Source organism: Oncorhynchus gorbuscha, unplaced genomic scaffold (assembly GCF_021184085.1).
Source record: "Oncorhynchus gorbuscha isolate QuinsamMale2020 ecotype Even-year unplaced genomic scaffold, OgorEven_v1.0 Un_scaffold_480, whole genome shotgun sequence".
In the NCBI taxonomy this organism is placed as follows: domain Eukaryota; kingdom Metazoa; phylum Chordata; class Actinopteri; order Salmoniformes; family Salmonidae; genus Oncorhynchus; species Oncorhynchus gorbuscha.
This window is the reverse complement of record NW_025745312.1, coordinates 308,693-326,192: the sequence shown is the minus strand read 5'-3', so window position 1 is coordinate 326,192 and position 17,500 is coordinate 308,693. Positions and strand designations below refer to the sequence as shown.

The 17,500-nt window shown below is 45.5% G+C and overlaps 1 protein-coding gene across 1 annotated transcript in view; it reads left to right on the top strand.

Moving 5' to 3' along the window:
* LOC124018332 overlaps window positions 1-17,500 on the top strand; it is a 27,877-nt gene that overhangs the window by 4,646 nt on the left and 5,731 nt on the right. The window contains exons 2-6 of the mRNA XM_046333604.1: window positions 904-1,074; window positions 1,699-1,865; window positions 5,661-5,832; window positions 12,634-12,697; window positions 13,985-14,084. Of these exons, the coding sequence (XP_046189560.1) occupies window positions 904-1,074; window positions 1,699-1,865; window positions 5,661-5,832; window positions 12,634-12,697; window positions 13,985-14,084 (674 nt within the window). The remainder of the gene's footprint in view (window positions 1-903; window positions 1,075-1,698; window positions 1,866-5,660; window positions 5,833-12,633; window positions 12,698-13,984; window positions 14,085-17,500) is intronic.

The following is a 17,500-nucleotide window of genomic DNA, read 5'->3' as shown; positions in this document are numbered from 1 at the left end:
CTTAGTAAAATACATCATTAATTACAGGCCTACTCATGTAATACATTCTCTATGTCACTTAGTAAAATACACCATTAATTACAGGCCTACTCATGTAATACATTCTCTATGTCACTTAGTAAAATACATCATTAATTACAGGGCTACTCATGTAATACATTCTCTATGTCACTTAGTAAAATACATCATTAATTACAGGGCTACTCATGTAATACATTCTCTATGTCACTTAGTAAAATACATCATTAATTACAGGGCTACTCATGTAATACATTCTCTATGTCACTTAGTAAAATACATCATTAATTACAGGCCTACTCATGTAATACATTCTCTATGTCACTTAGTAAAATACACCATTAATTACAGGCCTACTCATGTAATACATTCTCTATGTCACTTAGTAAAATACATCATTAATTACAGGGCTACTCATGTAATACATTCTCTATGTCACTTAGTAAAATACATCATTAATTACAGGCCTACTCATGTAATACATTCTCTATGTCACTTAGTAAAATACATCATTAATTACAGGCCTACTCATGTAATACATTCTCTATGTCACTTAGTAAAATACACCATTAATTACAGGCCTACTCATGTAATACATTCTCTATGTCACTTAGTAAAATACATCATTAATTACAGGCCTACTCATGTAATACATTCTCTATGTCACTTAGTAAAATACACCATTAATTACAGGCCTACTCATGTAATACATTCTCTATGTCACTTAGTAAAATACATCATTAATTACAGGGCTACTCATGTAATACATTCTCTATGTCACTTAGTAAAATACATCATTAATTTAATTGTATGTATATTGATCTTGGTCCAAATAAGCATATTGATTTGTCGCTATCTGTCTAACAAAGGCGTCCTGTGTTTCAGAGCCCCAGTCACATCAGCAGTCTCCTGAGGTTATCCTCGCCCTGAACGCTGCCTCCGTCATAGCTCATATCAAACTCCAGAGACAACTGAGCCTGAAGAAGACAACACCACATGACCTTTCTACACAGGCCTCAAGGTCACACACCTCACCGGAAGAGGGAAAAGCACTGGGTATCGTTGCTGTTTATGAAGTTTTTGCCTCAACGTTAATGACCTTCACAGAGCATAGCTCATAACAAATATCGGTCCTTGAGACAATTACCTGAAATAATTTCAGTTAAATGTCAGAAGTGATGCTGGGTTCTAACTTTTGAGGAGGCATTAGAGAAAACAACATGTGGCTTGCTTGAAGGTTTCTCTCTGTGTGTGTGTGTCAAGTTAATTGTTCCTGAAATTGTCTTCATAATCAGATAATTGTCTTGAGTTCAGATTATAAATCCCATTTTTGATTGAAAGGTAAAATAAAGTTATTGGAAGGATAAATACTTTGTTATATAAAGATTATTGAATTTGTTTGAGAGAGAACGAGAAATCAACACACCCTCTCTTTTCTCTCTCTCTCTCTCTCTCTCTCTCTCTCTCTCTCTCTCTCTCTCTCTCTCTCTCTCTCTCTCTCTCTCTCTCTCTCTCTCTCTCTCTCTCTCTCTACCCTTCTCTCTCTCTCCTCTCTCTCTCTCTCTCTCTCTCTCTCACTCACTCACTCACTCACTCACTCACTCACTCACTCACTCACTCACTCACTCACTCACTCACTCACTCACTCACTCACTCACTCACTCACTCACTCACTTCTAGTGAAGGATGCTGGTGGTTGTGTGCGACCCAGGACTGATGATAACAGACTAGACCCTGGTGAGGCCACCAGAACCAAACATCACACAACCCAGATTGATGTTGGGTTTATTCCCCTGAATTCTGACTCCGACCCGGAAACAAGCAAAGCCAACATTCCATCACCCAGGGTAAGTTGAAGATACCAGCTCCTAGCCATCTCATAGCCAGCAGGGTAAGTTGAAGATACCAGCTCCTAGCCATCTCATAGCCAGCAGGGTAAGTTGAAGATACCAGCTCCTAGCCATCTCATAGCCAGCAGGGTAAGTTGAAGATACCAGCTCCTAGCCATCTCATAGCCAGCAGGGTAAGTTGAAGATACCAGCTCCTAGCCATCTCATAGCCAGCAGGGTAAGTTGAAGATACCAGCTCCTAGCCATCTCATAGCCAGCAGGGTAAGTTGAAGATACCAGCTCCTAGCCATCTCATAGCCAGCAGGGTAAGTTGAAGATACCAGCTCCTAGCCATCTCATAGCCAGCAGGGTAAGTTGAAGATACCAGCTCCTAGCCATCTCATAGCCAGCAGGGTAAGTTGAAGATACCAGCTCCTAGCCATCTCATAGCCAGCAGGGTAAGTTGAAGATACCAGCTCCTAGCCATCTCATAGCCAGCAGGGTAAGTTGAAGATACCAGCTCCTAGCCATCTCATAGCCAGCAGGGTAAGTTGAAGATACCAGCTCCTAGCCATCTCATAGCCAGCAGGGTAAGTTGAAGATACCAGCTCCTAGCCATCTCATAGCCAGCAGGGTAAGTTGAAGATACCAGCTCCTAGCCATCTCATAGCCAGCAGGGTAAGTTGAAGATACCAGCTCCTAGCCATCTCCTAGCCAGCAGGGTAAGTTGAAGTTCTGGAGTAAGTTTTGGATGCATGGAACTCATGAAACTTGATGATGAAAGACGTGTCTTGGGCTCCAGGCTTAATGCTTTTCACAACAGGCCTGTTCATCTCTCAGCATAGTCAAGTCAGAGATGTTGCATGCTGGGACAGTATCTTGTTATATTTTTCCTCTGCGGCGAAAAAACACACACTACATTTCTGTAAGGGAGAAATCAATAGTAACACAACATGCGCCAGCATCTAGCCATCTCCTAGCCATCTCCCAGCCAGCACCTAGCCAGCTCCTAGCCAGCACCTAGCCATCTCCTAGCCAGCATCTAGCCATCTCCTAGCCATCTCCTAGCCATCTCCTAGCCAGCACCTAGCCATCTCCTAGCCATCTCCTAGCCAGCATCTAGCCATCTCCTAGCCATCTCCTAGCCAGCACCTAGCCATCTCCTAGCCAGCATCTAGCCATCTCCTAGCCATCTCCTAGCCAGCACCTAGCCATCTCCTAGCCATCTCCTAGCCAGCACCTAGCCATCTCCTAGCCATCTCCTAGCCAGCACCTAGCCATCTCCTAGCCATCTCCTAGCCAGCACCTAGCCATCTCCTAGCCATCTCCTAGCCAGCACCTAGCCATCTCCTAGCCATCTCCTAGCCAGCATCTAGCCATCTCCTAGCCATCTCCTAGCCAGCACCTAGCCATCTCCTAGCCAGCACCTAGCCATCTCCTAGCCATCTCCTAGCCAGCATCTAGCCATCTCCTAGCCATCTCCTAGCCAGCACCTAGCCATCTCCTAGCCAGCTCCTAGCCAGCACCTAGCCATCTCCTAGCCAGCTCCTAGCCAGCACCTAGCCAGCACCTAGCCATCTCCTAGCCAGCACCTAGCCATCTCCTAGCCATCTCCTAGCCAGCTCCTAGCCAGCACCTAGCCATCTCCTAGCCAGCTCCTAGCCAGCACCTAGCCATCTCCTAGCCAGCTCCTAGCCAGCTCCTAGCCAGCTCCTAGCCAGCACCTAGCCAGCTCCTAGCCATCTCCTAGCCAGCTCCTAGCCAGCACCTAGCCATCTCCTAGCCAGCTCCTAGCCAGCACCTAGCCATCTCATAGCCAGCTCCTAGCCAGCTCCTAGCCATCTCCTAGCCAGCACCTAGCCATCTCCTAGCCATCTCCTAGCCAGCACCTAGCCAGCTACTAGCCAGCACCTAGCCAGCTCCTAGCCAGCAACTAGCCAGCACCTAGCCATCTCCTAGCCAGCCTCCCTCCACATGAAGAGTACCATCTCCTAGCCAGCCTCCCTCCACATGAAGAATACCAGCTCCTAGCCAGCGCCTAGCCAGCTCCTAGCCAGCCTCCCTCCTCATGAAGAGTACCAACTCCTAGCCAGCCTCCCTCCACATGAAGAATACCAGCTCCTAGCCAGCTCCTAGCCAGCCTCCCTCCACATGAAGAGTACCAGCTCCTAGCCAGCCTCCCTCCTCATGAAGAATACCAGCTCCTAGCCAGCCTCCCTCCTCATGAATAATACCAGCTCCTAGCCAGCCTCCCTCCACATGAAGAGTACCAGCTCCTAGCCAGCCTCCCTCCACATGAAGAGTACCAGCTCCTAGCCAGCCTCCCTCCACATGAAGAATACCAGCTCCTAGCCAGCTCCTAGCCAGCCTCCCTCCACATGAAGAGTACCAGGTCCTAGCCAGCTCCTAGCCAGCTCCTAGCCAGCCTCCCTCCACATGAAGAGTACCAGCTCCTAGCCATTTCCTAGCCAGCCTCCCTCCTCATGAAGAATACCAGCTCCTAGCCAGCCTCCCTCCTCATGAAGAGTACCAGCTCCTAGCCAGCCTCCCTCCTCATGAAGAATACCAGCTCCTAGCCAGCCTCCCTCCTCATGAATAATACCAGCTCCTAGCCAGCCTCCCTCCACATGAAGAGTACCAGCTCCTAGCCAGCCTCCCTCCACATGAAGAGTACCAGCTCCTAGCCAGCCTCCCTCCACATGAAGAATACCAGCTCCTAGCCAGCTCCTAGCCAGCCTCCCTCCACATGAAGAGTACCAGCTCCTAGCCAGCTCCTAGCCAGCTCCTAGCCAGCCTCCCTCCACATGAAGAGTACCAGCTCCTAGCCAGCTCCTAGCCAGCCTCCCTCCACATGAAGAATACCAGCTCCTAGCCAGCTCCTAGCCAGCTCCTAGCCAGCCTCCCTCCACATGAAGAGTACCAGCTCCTAGCCATTTCCTAGCCAGCCTCCCTCCTCATGAAGAATACCAGCTCCTAGCCAGCCTCCCTCCTCATGAAGAGTACCAGCTCCTAGCCAGCCTCCCTCCACATTAATAATACCAGCTCCTAGCCAGCCTCCCTCCACATGAAGAGTACCAGCTCCTAGCCATCTCCTAGCCAGCCCCCCCCACATGAATAATACCAGCTCCTAGCCAGCCCCCCTCCACGTGAATAATACCAGCTCCTAGCTATCTCCTAGCCAGCCTCCCTCCACATGAAGAATACCAGCTCCTAGCCAGCCTCCCTCCACATGAATAATACCAGCTCCTAGCTATCTCCTAGCCAGCCTCCCTCCACATAAAGAGTACCAGCTCCTAGCCATCTCCTAGCCAGCTCCTAGCCAGCTCCTAGCCAGCCCCCCTCCACATGAAGAATAACAGCTCCTAGCCAGCCTCCCTCCTCATGAAGAGTACCAGCTCCTAGCCATCTCCTAGCCAGCTCCTAGCCAGTCCCCCTCCACATGAAGAATAACAGCTCCTAGCCATCTCCTAGCCAGCTCCTAGCCAGCCTCCATCCACATGAAGAATAACAGCTCCTAGTCAGCCTCCCTCCTCATGAAGAATACCAGCTCCTAGCCATTTCCTAGCCAGCTCCTAGCCAGCCTCCCTCCACATGAAGAATATCAGCTCCTAGCCAGCCTCCATCCACATGAAGAGTACCAGCTCCTCGCCAGCTCCTAGCCAGCTCCTAGCCAGCCTCCATCCACATGAAGTGTGCCAGCATCAGGAGTTCCAGGCATACCTCAGGACAGTGTCCTCGGCTCCCTGCTGAAGCAGTGACAGTAGGTCATTTTAGATAAGAGTAAAAACATCTCTGCTTTTGGCCCACATACAGGAGGCTCTGGAGCGATCCAGACCACACTTCATCAGTCGCTCTCAGGGCAGACTGAGAGAGATGGAGAGGCGGGCAGAAAAGAGGAGGGAGGAGAGGCGCTCTGACCACCAGCCAGAGGAGATGATGCTGATGCACCATAGAGGACACAGCACCAGAACCAGTCCTCTTAGTGGTACGGTACCACTGACCTGTTTCTCTCTCTGTCATAGAGGACACAGCACCAGAACCAGTCCTCTTAGTGGTACGGTACCACTGACCTGTTTCTCTCTCTGTCATAGAGGACACAGCACCAGAACCAGTCTTAGTGGTACGGTACCACTGACCTGTTTCTCTCTCTGTCATAGAGGACACAGCACCAGAACCAGTCTGAGTGGTATAGTACCACTGACCTGTTCCTCTCTCTGTCATAGAGGACACAGCACCAGAACCAGTCTACTTCCGGCGCCGACTGAGATGGCCGCCTCGCTTCGCGTTCCTAGGAAACTATGCAGTTTTTTGTTTTTTTACGTGTTATTTCTTACATTAGTACCCCAGGTCATCTTAGGTTTCATTACATACAGTCGAGAAGAACTACTGAATATAAGATCAGCGTCAACTCACCATCAGTACGACCAAGAATATGTTTTCCGCGACGCGGATCCTGTGTTCTGCCTTACAAACAGGACAACGGAATGGATCGCATGCAGCGACCCAAGGAAACGACTCCGAAAAAGAGGGAAACGCGGCGGTGTTCTGGTCAGACTCCGGAAAAGGGCACATCGCGCACCACTTCCCAGTATTCTTCTTGCCAATGTCCAGTCTCTCGACAACAAGGTTGATGAAATCCGAGCAAGGGTGGCATTCCAGAGGGACATCAGAGACTGCAACGTTCTCTGCTTTACGGAGACATGGCTTACTGGGAAGACGCTATCCAGGGCGGTGCAGCCAACGGGTTTCTCCACGCATCGCGCCGACAGAAACAAACATCTCTCTGGTAAGAAGAGTGGAGGGGGCGTATGCCTCATGACTAACGGGACATGGTGTGATGAAGAAAACATACAGGAACTCAAATCCTTCTGTTCACCTGATTTAGAATTCCTCACAATCAAATGTAGACCGCATTATCTTCCAAGAGAATTCTCTTCGATTATAATCACAGCCGTATATATCCCCCCCCAAGCAGACACATCGATGGCTCTGAACGAACTTTATTTAACTCTTTGCAAACTGGAAAACATTTATCCGGAGGCTGCATTCATTGTAGCTGGGGATTTTAACAAAGCCAATCTGAAAACAAGACTCCCTAAATTTTATCAGCATATCGATTGCGCAACCAGGGGTGGTAAAACCTTGGATCATTGTTACTCTAACTTCCGCGACGCATATAAGGCCCTGCCCCGCCCCCCTTTCGGAAAAGCTGACCACGACTCCATTTTGCTGATCCCTGCCTACAGGCAGAAATTAAAACAAGAGGCTCCCACGCTGAGGTCTGTCCAACGCTGGTCAGAACAAGCTGACTCTACACTCCAAGACTGCTTCCATCACGTGGACTGGGACATGTTTCGTATTGCGTCAGATGGGAATATTGACGAATACGCTGATTCGGTGTGCGAGTTCATTAGAACGTGCGTCGAAGATGTCGTTCCCATAGCAACGATAAAAACATTCCCTAACCAGAAACCGTGGATTGATGGCAGCATTCGCGTGAAACTGAAAGCGCGAACCACTGCTTTTAATCAGGGCAAGGTGTCTGGCAACATGACTGAATACAAACAGTGCAGCTATTCCCTCCGTAAGGCTATCAAACAAGCTAAGCGTCAGTACAGAGACAAAGTGGAATCTCAATTCAATGGCTCAGACACAAGAGGCATGTGGCAGGGTCTACAGTCAATCACGGACTACAAGATGAAATCCAGCCCAGTCACGGACCAGGATGTCTTGCTCCCAGGCAGACTAAATAACTTTTTGCCCGCTTTGAGGACAATACAGTGCCACTGACACGGCCTGCAACGGAAACATGCAGTCTCTCCTTCACTGCAGCCGAGGTGAGTAAGACATTTAAACGTGTTAACCCTCGCAAGGCTGCAGGCCCAGACGGCATCCCCAGCCGCGCCCTCCGAGCATGCGCAGACCAGCTGGCCGGTGTGTTTACGGACATATTCAATCAATCCCTATACCAGTCTGCTGTTCCCACATGCTTCAAGAGGGCCACCATTGTTCCTGTTCCCAAGAAAGCTAAGGTAACTGAGCTAAACGACTACCGCCCCGTAGCACTCACTTCCGTCATCATGAAGTGCTTTGAGAGACTAGTCAAGGACCATATCACCTCCACCCTACCTGACACCCTAGACCCACTCCAATTTGCTTACCGCCCAAATAGGTCCACAGACGATGCAATCTCAACCACACTGCACACTGCCCTAACCCACCTGGACAAGAGGAATACCTATGTGAGAATGCTGTTCATCGACTACAGCTCGGCATTCAACACCATAGTACCCTCCAAGCTCGTCATCAAGCTCGAGACCCTGGGTCTCGACCCCGCCCTGTGCAACTGGGTACTGGACTTCCTGACGGGCCGCCCCAGGTGGTGAGGGTAGGCAACAACATCTCCTCCCCGCTGATCCTCAACACGGGGGCCCCACAAGGGTGCGTTCTGAGCCCTCTCCTGTACTCCCTGTTCACCCATGACTGCGTGGCCACGCACGCCTCCAACTCAATCATCAAGTTTGCGGACGACACAACAGTGGTAGGCTTGATTACCAACAACGACGAGACGGCCTACAGGGAGGAGGTGAGGGCCCTTGGAGTGTGGTGTCAGGAAAATAACCTCACACTCAACGTCAACAAAACTAAGGAGATGATTGTGGACTTCAGGAAACAGCAGAGGGAACACCCCCTATCCACATCGATGGAACAGTAGTGGAGAGGGTAGCTAGTTTTAAGTTCCTCGGCATACACATCACAGACAAACTGAATTGGTCCACTCACACTGACAGCGTCGTGAAGAAGGCGCAGCAGCGCCTATTCAACCTCAGGAGGCTGAAAAATTCGGCTTGTCACCAAAAGCACTCACAAACTTCTACAGATGCACAATCGAGAGCATCCTGGCGGGCTGTATCACCGCCTGGTACGGCAACTGCTCCGCCCTCAACCGTAAGGCTCTCCAGAGGGTAGTGAGGACTGCACAACGCATCACCGGGGGCAAACTACCTGCCCTCCAGGACACCTACACCACCCGTTGTTACAGGAAGGCCATAAAGATCATCAAGGACATCAACCACCCGAACCACTGCCTGTTCACCCCGCTATCATCCAGAAGGCGAGGTCAGTACAGGTGCATCAAAGCTGGGACCGAGAGACTCAAAAACAGCTTCTATCTCAAGGCCATCAGACTGTTAAATAGCCACCACTAACATTGAGTGGCTGCTGCCAACACACTGTCATTGACACTGACCCAACTCCAGCCATTTTAATAATGGGAATTGATGGAAATGATGTAAATATATCACTAGCCACTTTAAACAATGCTACCTTATATAATGTTACTTACCCTACATTATTCATCTCATATGCATATGTATATACTGTACTCTACAACATCGACTGCATCCTTATGTAACACATGTATCACTAGCCACTTTAACTATGCCACTTTGTTTACTTTGTCTACACACTCATCTCATATGTATATACTGTACTCGATACCATCTACTGTATGCTGCTCTGTACCATCACTCATTCATATATCCTTATGTACATGTTCCTTATCCCCTTACACTGTGTATAAGACAGTAGTTTTGGAATTGTTAGTTAGATTACTTGTTGGTTATCACTGCATTGTCGGAACTAGAAGCACAAGCATTTCGCTACACTCGCATTAACATCTGCTAACCATGTGTATGTGACAAATAAAATTTGATTTGATTTGATTTGAGTGGTACGGTACCACTGACCTGTTCCTCTCTCTGTCATAGAGGACACAGCACCAGAACCAGTCTGAGTGGTATGGTACCACTGACTGTGTCTCTCTCTCTCTCTCCGTCTCCGTCTCCGTCTGTCTCTGTCTCTGTCTCTGTCTCTGTCTCTGTCTCTGTCTCTGTCTCTCTCTCTCTCTCTCTCTCTCTCTCTCTCTCTCTCTGTCTCTCTCTCTCTGTCTCTGTCTCTGTCTCTCTCTCTCTGTCTTGTCTCTCTCTCTTTCTCTCTATCTCTCTCTCTCTCTCTCTCTCTCTCTCTCTCTCTCTCTCTCTCTCTCTCTCTCTCTCTCTCTCTCTCTCTCTCTCTCTCTCTCTCTCTCTCTCTCTCTCTCTCTCTCTCTCTCTCTCTCTCTCTCTCTCTCTCTCTCTCTCTCTCTCTCTCTCTCTCTCTCTCTCTCTCTCTCTCTCTCTCTCTCTCTCTCTCTCTCTCTCTCTCTCTCTCTCTCTCTCTCTCTCTCTCTCTCTCCCTCTCCCTCTCCCTCTCCCTCTCTCTCTCCCTCTCTCTCTCTCTCTCTCTCTCTCTCTCTCTCTCTCTCTCCCTCTCCCTCTCCCTCTCCCTCTCCCTCTCTCTCTCTCTCTCTCTCTCTCTCTCTCTCTCTCTCTCTCTCTCTCTCTCTCTCTCTGTCTGTCTGTCTCTCCCTCTCTCTCTCTCTCTCTCTCTCTCTCTCTCTCTGTCTCTGTCTCTGTCTCTCTCTCTCTATCTCTCTCACACCATGTCTTTCACTATAACACCCATTGTACCCATGCAGCTGCAGTGGGCTGTATGCCACACACATAGTCAGAGCTCTCTTCTGTCTCCACATTTGCCCCTCAGGCTCGTTGTATATCTACATAACATGATACAACGGAAACAAGATATCAACCCACATGTTTGTTCATATTGTTCCAGTTTTTCTTTGTTCTTCATATATATATGTCTCTCTATTCATGGGAAAACAATGATTGGTGTCACAGACAGCCCTGACCTTCAGACGTAATGAGTTTGTTTATCTGATCAACCGATTTCCCTGCTGAATATCAGCTTTAAAAGGGGCCATTTGTATTCTCTAAATCGATGTTTAGACTTTTAAATCAATTATAGATACCCATGAGCTCAGTTCAACTGTCAAACTCCATCAGAACCTAAAATATAAGTTAAAAAAAAAAAATCCTGTCTTTGCAAACAATGTAATTGTAAACAAATACTGTACAGCTTCAAAAGGTTAAACTGTAATGTTGATATCGTGGATGGTCAGTCCTTGCGTCCACAGCTCTGTCTATTAATTTGAGAGAGGTTACATGAGGTTACATGTCTCCAGCCCCATCCCTCATTTGTTTACCGAAACAGTGGCGGGGGTGTACCTTTGTTATGGTTTGAAATGAAGATTGTCCCTTTAATGGAAAAAAATAAACCAAAACCCCCGGTAGTATGCTGATTTCATAGTGCTTACTGCCCCCTGCTGGTCCTAGTGTGAAACTACACCATTGGCTCAGATCAATGATAATGGCATTGAGTTATAAAGGATTATCTATTGGAGAATTGCCTATTGTCAAAACAAAGACACACTTCCTGTATGATAATTAAAGCAGGATATGAAAACCTCATTCAAGCAAATCAATGCAAGAAACACTGTACCTGCCTGCAACAGTGAAAAACATATCTCTTCCAGGTGATAGTGAATATAGTCATCTTCTCTGACAGGCAGAAGTCATCTTCTCTGACAGGCAGTAGTCATCTTCTCTGACAGGCAGTAGTCATCTTCTCTGACAGGCTGTAGTCATCTTCTCTGACAGGCAGTAGTCATCTTCTCTGACAGGCAGAAGTCATCTTCTCTGGCAGGCAGTAGTCATCTTCTCTGGCAGGCAGTAGTCATCTTCTCTGGGAGGCAGTAGTCATCTTCTCTGGCAGGCAGTAGTCATCTTCTCTGGGAGGCAGTAGTCATCTTCTCTGACAGGCAGTAGTCATCTTCTCTGGCAGGCAGTAGTCATCTTCTCTGGCAGGCAGTAGTCATCTTCTCTGGGAGGCAGTAGTCATCTTCTCTGACAGGCAGTAGTCATCTTCTCTGGCAGGCAGTAGTCATCTTCTCTGGGAGGCAGTAGTGCTGGAGTAGAGGTGATCTAGAGTTTTGTCTATGTGTGGAGTAGAGGTGATCTAGAGTTTTGTCTATGTGTGGAGTAGAGGTGATCTAGAGTTTTGTCTATGTGTGGAGTAGAGGTGATCTAGAGTTTTGTCTGTGTGGAGTAGAGGTGATCTAGAGTTTTGTCTGTGTGGAGTAGAGGTGATCTAGAGTTTTGTCTGTGTGGAGTAGAGGTGATCTAGAGTTTTGTCTGTGTGGAGTAGAGGTGATCTAGAGTTTTGTCTGTGTGGAGTAGAGGTGATCTAGAGTTTTGTCTGTGTGGAGTAGAGGGGATCTAGAGTTTTGTCTATGTGTGGAGTAGAGGTGATCTAGAGTTTTGTCTGTGTGGAGTAGAGGTGATCTAGAGTTTTGTCTGTGTGGAGTAGAGGGGATCTAGAGTTTTGTCTATGTGTGGAGGGGAGGTGATCTAGAGTTTTGTCTATGTGTGGAGTAGAGGGGATCTAGAGTTTTGTCTATGTGTGGAGGGGAGGTGATCTAGAGTTTTGTCTATGTGTGGAGTAGAGGTGATCTAGAGTTTTGTCTGTGTGGAGTAGAGGTGATCTAGAGTTTTGTCTATGTGTGGAGTAGAGGTGATCTAGAGTTTTGTCTGTGTGGAGTAGAGGTGATCTAGAGTTTTGTCTGTGTGGAGTATTGTCTGGTCGACAGGTGGTAAAGATGAGGTAAAACGGATTCCAGTTTCCCCACCTCTGGATGTCTGTTTTCCTCTTGACTCATCCCTCTACCGATCATTGTGGTGGGAAATAAAACGATTGGAAAACTCTCTTGGTAAATATTATGGTCTGCAGATTATCATGAGGTATTCTAACTCAGGTGAGCAGGAACTCGAGACTTCCTTATCACGAGAAATCTCTCACAAACTGTTGTTAATAATCAGTATTGTGTGTGTGTGTGTGTTTCCAGATAACCTTTTCAGACCCAGAGATAGAGCCATTACAGGGAAGGAGATGCAGCTCAGAACCAGGCAGTGAGTTCCTCTATCTCAATCTCTCATTCTGGCATCTCTTTCGCTCTCTCTCTCTCTCTCGCTCTCTCTCTCTCTCTCTCTCTCTCTCGCTCTCTCTCTCTCTCTCGCTCTCTCTCCTAGTCCTGACCACGGAGGTGGAAGCCTGTATAACTAACATCTCTGTTCAAAATGGCTTTTATTTTCTCTTCTGGCTTCCTTCTAACAGTGTTTTTGCTCTGCCGGTTCACCTTCTCTCTCTTTGGTTCCATCCCCACATTGTATTAGGCCGATTGATTTGTGGTTGAATCGAGAGATATCATGTCTCAATTCAGTGATCTGATGGGTGTAATGGGCGTAGGTGATCAAGTCTCTACAGGGCTGGTCTAGGTTAATGGAGTCTTCTTCATAGGTGACCAGGTCTCTACAGGGCTGGTCTAGGTTAATGGAGTCTTCTTCATAGGTGACCAGGTCTCTACAGGGCTGGTCTAGGTTAATGAAGTCTTCTTTGTAGTTGACCAGGTCTCTACAGGGCTGGTCTAGGTTAATGGAGTCTTCTTCATAGGTGACCACGTCTTTACAGGGCTGGTCTAGGTTAATGGAGTCTTCTTTGTAGTTGACCAGGTCTCTACAGGGCTGGTCTAGGTTAATGGAGTCTTCTTCATAGGTGACCACGTCTTTACAGGGCTGGTCTAGGTTAATGGAGTCTTCTTCATAGGTGACCACGTCTTTACAGGGCTGGTCTAGGTTAATGGAGTCTTCTTCGTAGGTGACCACGTCTTTACAGGGCTGGTCTAGGTTAATGGAGTCTTCTTTGTAGTTGACCAGGTCTCTACAGGTCTGGCCTAGTTTAATGGAATGAGTCTTAATTCAATCCGATACAAGCACTGTCTGGAATGCAGATTTTGGGCCAAATAATATTTCAGTTCAGTCATTTTATGAAAGTAAACTGAAATTCCAGTCTGTTTACTTTCTGAATTGATTGAATTGAAAATGGAATTGATCCCAACCCTACTGGGATGATGGGGCGGCAGGGTAGCCTAGTGGTTAGAACGTTGGACTAGTAACCGGAAGGTTGCAAGTTCAAACCCCTGAGCTGACAAGGTACAAATCTGTCATTCTGCCCCTGAACAGGCAGTTAAACCCACTGTTCCTAGGCCATCATAGAAAATAAGAATTTGTTCTTAACTGACTTGCCTAGTTAAATAAAGGTAAATTAAAAAAAATGGCCCACTTATAAAGGACCCTGGGCATTAAACCTGAATATTCTGCCATACTGTATGTGGGATTATGACGACTCCTTATTGACAGAAACTATAAAAATCTGCCGGAGGTGAGGAGGAAACAGGAGGAAGAGAAGAGGAGGGAGGACTACCTGACTAACAGGCTGAGAGCAGATCTCTTCAAAAAGGTCAGAATGTCTGGAAATACGGAATGTTTCTCTCTGTTAATTGATTGGTTGCTGCAGTAACTGTTTACTATTGCTGGTGAATGTATAGTACTACTTATACAGTAGGGATTATAGTGATATAGCAGGGATTATAGTGATATAGTAGGGATTATAGTGATATAGTAGGGATTATAGTGATATAGTAGGGATTATAGTGATATAGTAGGGATTATGGTGATATAGTAGGGATTATAGTGATATAGTAGGGATTATGGTGATATAGTAGGGATTATAGTGATATAGTAGGGATTATAATGATACAGTAGGGATTATAGTGATATAGTAGGGATTATAGTGATATAGTAGGGATTATGGTGATATAGTAGGGATTATAGTGATATAGTAGGGATTATAGTGATATAGTAGGGATTATAGTGATATAGTAGGGATTATAATGATACAGTAGGGATTATAGTGATATAGTAGGGATTATAGTGATATAGTAGGGATTATAGTGATATAGTAGGGATTATAATGATACAGTAGGGATTATAGTGATATAGTAGGGATTATAGTGATATAGTAGGGATTATGGTGATATAGTAGGGATTATAGTGATATAGTAGGGATCATAGTGATTACAGTAGTGATTATAGTGATATAGTAGGGATTATAGTGGTACAGTAGGGATTATAGTGATATAGTAAGGATTATAGTGATTACAGTAGGGATTATAGTGATATAGAAGGGATTATAGTGGTACAGTAGGGATTATAGTGATATAGTAAGGATTATAGTGATACAGTAGGGATTATAGTGATTACAGTAGGGATTATAGTGATATAGTAGGTATTATAAGAAAGTATGGATTATAGTGATTACAGGAGAGATTATGGTGATACAGTAGGGATTATGGTGATTACAGTAGGGATTATGGTGATTACAGTAGGGATTATGGAGATTACAGTAAGGAGTATAGTGATATAGTAGGGATTATAGTGATTACAGTAAGGATTATAGTGATTACAGTAGGGATTATAGTGATTACAATATGGATTATAGTGATTACAATAGGGATTAGAGTGATTACAGTAGGGATTATAGCGATTACAGTGGGGATTAGAGTGATACTGTAGAGATTATAGTGATTACAGTAGGGATCATAGTGATTACAGTAGGGATTATAGTGTTTACAGTAGGGATTATAGAGATTACAGTAGGGATTATAGAGATTACAGTAGGGATTATAGTGGTACAGTAGGGATTATAGTGATTACAGTAGGGATTATAGTGATTACAGTAGGGATTATAGTGATTACAGTAGGGATTATAGTAATATAGTAGGGATTATAGTAATATAGTAGGGATTATAGTGATTACAGTAGGGATTCTAGTGATTACAGTAGGGAGTATAGTGATTACAGTAGGGAGTATAGTGATTACAGTAAGGATTATAGTGATTACAGTAGGGATTATAGTGATTACAGTAGGGATTATAGTGATATAGTAGGGATTATAGTGAAAGAATAGGGATTAGAGTGATATAGTAGGGATTATAGTGCTATAGTAGAGATTATATGTATATAGTAGGGATTATAGTGATATAATAGGGATTATAGTGATACAGTAGGGATTATAGTGATATAGTAGGGATTATAGTGATTACAGTAGGGATTACAGTAGGGATTCTAGTGATATAGTAGGGATTCTAGTGATTACAGTAGGGATTATAGTGATACAGTAGGGATTGCAGTAGGGGTTTTAGTGATATAGTAGGGATTATAGGTATGTAGTAGGGATTATAGTGATATATTAGGGATTATAGTGGTACAGTAGGGATTATAGTGATATAGTAGGGATTACAGTAGGGGTTTTAGTGATATAGTAGGGATTATAGGTATACAGTAGGGATTATAGGTATATAGTAGGGATTATAGTGATATAGTAGGGATTACAGTAGGGGTTATAGTGATATAGTAGGGATTATAGGTATACAGTAGGGATTATAGGTCTATAGTAGGGATTATAGTGATATATTAGGGATTATAGCGATATAGTAGGGATTACAGTAGGGGTTATAGTGATATAGTAGGGATTATAGGTATATAGTAGGGATTATAGTGATATAGTAGGGATTACAGTAGGGGTTATAGTGATATAGTAGGGATTATAGGTATACAGTAGGGATTATAGGTATATAGTAGGGATTATAGTGATATATTAGGGATTATAGTGATATAGTAGGGATTACAGTAGGGGTTATAGTGATATAGTAGGGATTATAGGTATATAGTAGGGATTATAGTGATATAGTAAGGATTATAGTGATATAGTAGGGATTATAGGTATATAGTAGGGATTATAGGTATATAGTAGGGATTATAGTGATATAGTAGGGATTATAGTGGTACCGTAGGGATTATAGTGATATAGTAGGAATTATTTAAACAGAACTGCCACAGAAATCGAAAAACTAAATTGTATATATGTTGTCACTGAACTACATTAACAGCCCATGAATGAGTCTGAGCCATAAAGACAATGAACTGAACTTCGTTAACAGCCCATGAATGAGTCTATTAGCCATAAAGACATTGAAGTAGTTTAACACACCAGCTCCACCTCTGTCCCACACGCTCCATTACCTTGCAAAAGGCTACAGCGTTTCCATTAATGTCTTACAGGAACGGCCTGAAGCTGTTGGAAAGGTATCGTCCTCTACAGCTAAATTACTGTTAGTTGGTAATGGGCTCACGTTGCCGGGAGCGATGCGTAGGTTGATTGGACATTTCTGTATCTTCGTTTGGGTTCAAGCTCACTGTGATTAAATCCAAAACTGGAAAGCATGGGAAAGAGGAGGCTAACATTTGATGAGTATTTTTTAATAAAAAAAAAAGATTTGTTGTTGTAAAAGTAATAGGTATGATTAGGCCTGGGAAGCCTAGGACTGGTTAGGATTAGGCCTGGGAAGCCTAGAACTGGTTAGGATTAGGCATGGGAAGCCTAGGACTGGTTAGGATTAGGCCTGGGAAGCCTAGGACTGGTTAGGATTAGGCCTGGGAAGCCTAGGACTGGTTAGGATTAGACCTGGGAAGCATAGAACTGGTTAGGATTAGGCCTGGGAAGCCTAGGACTGGTCAGGATTAGGCCTGGGAAGCCTAGGACTGGTTAGGATTAGGCCTGGTAAGCATAGGACTGGTTAGGATTAGGCCTGGGAAGCATATGACTGGTTAGGATTAGGCCTGGGAAGCCTAGGACTGGTTAGGATTAGGCCTGGGAAGCCTAGGACTGGTTAGGATTAGGCCTGGGAAGCATATGACTGGTTAGGATTAGGCCTGGGAACCCTAGGACTGGTTAGGATTAGGCCTGGGAAGCCTAGGACTGGTTAGGATTAGGCCTGGGAAGCCTATGACTGGTTAGGATTAGGCCTGGGAAGC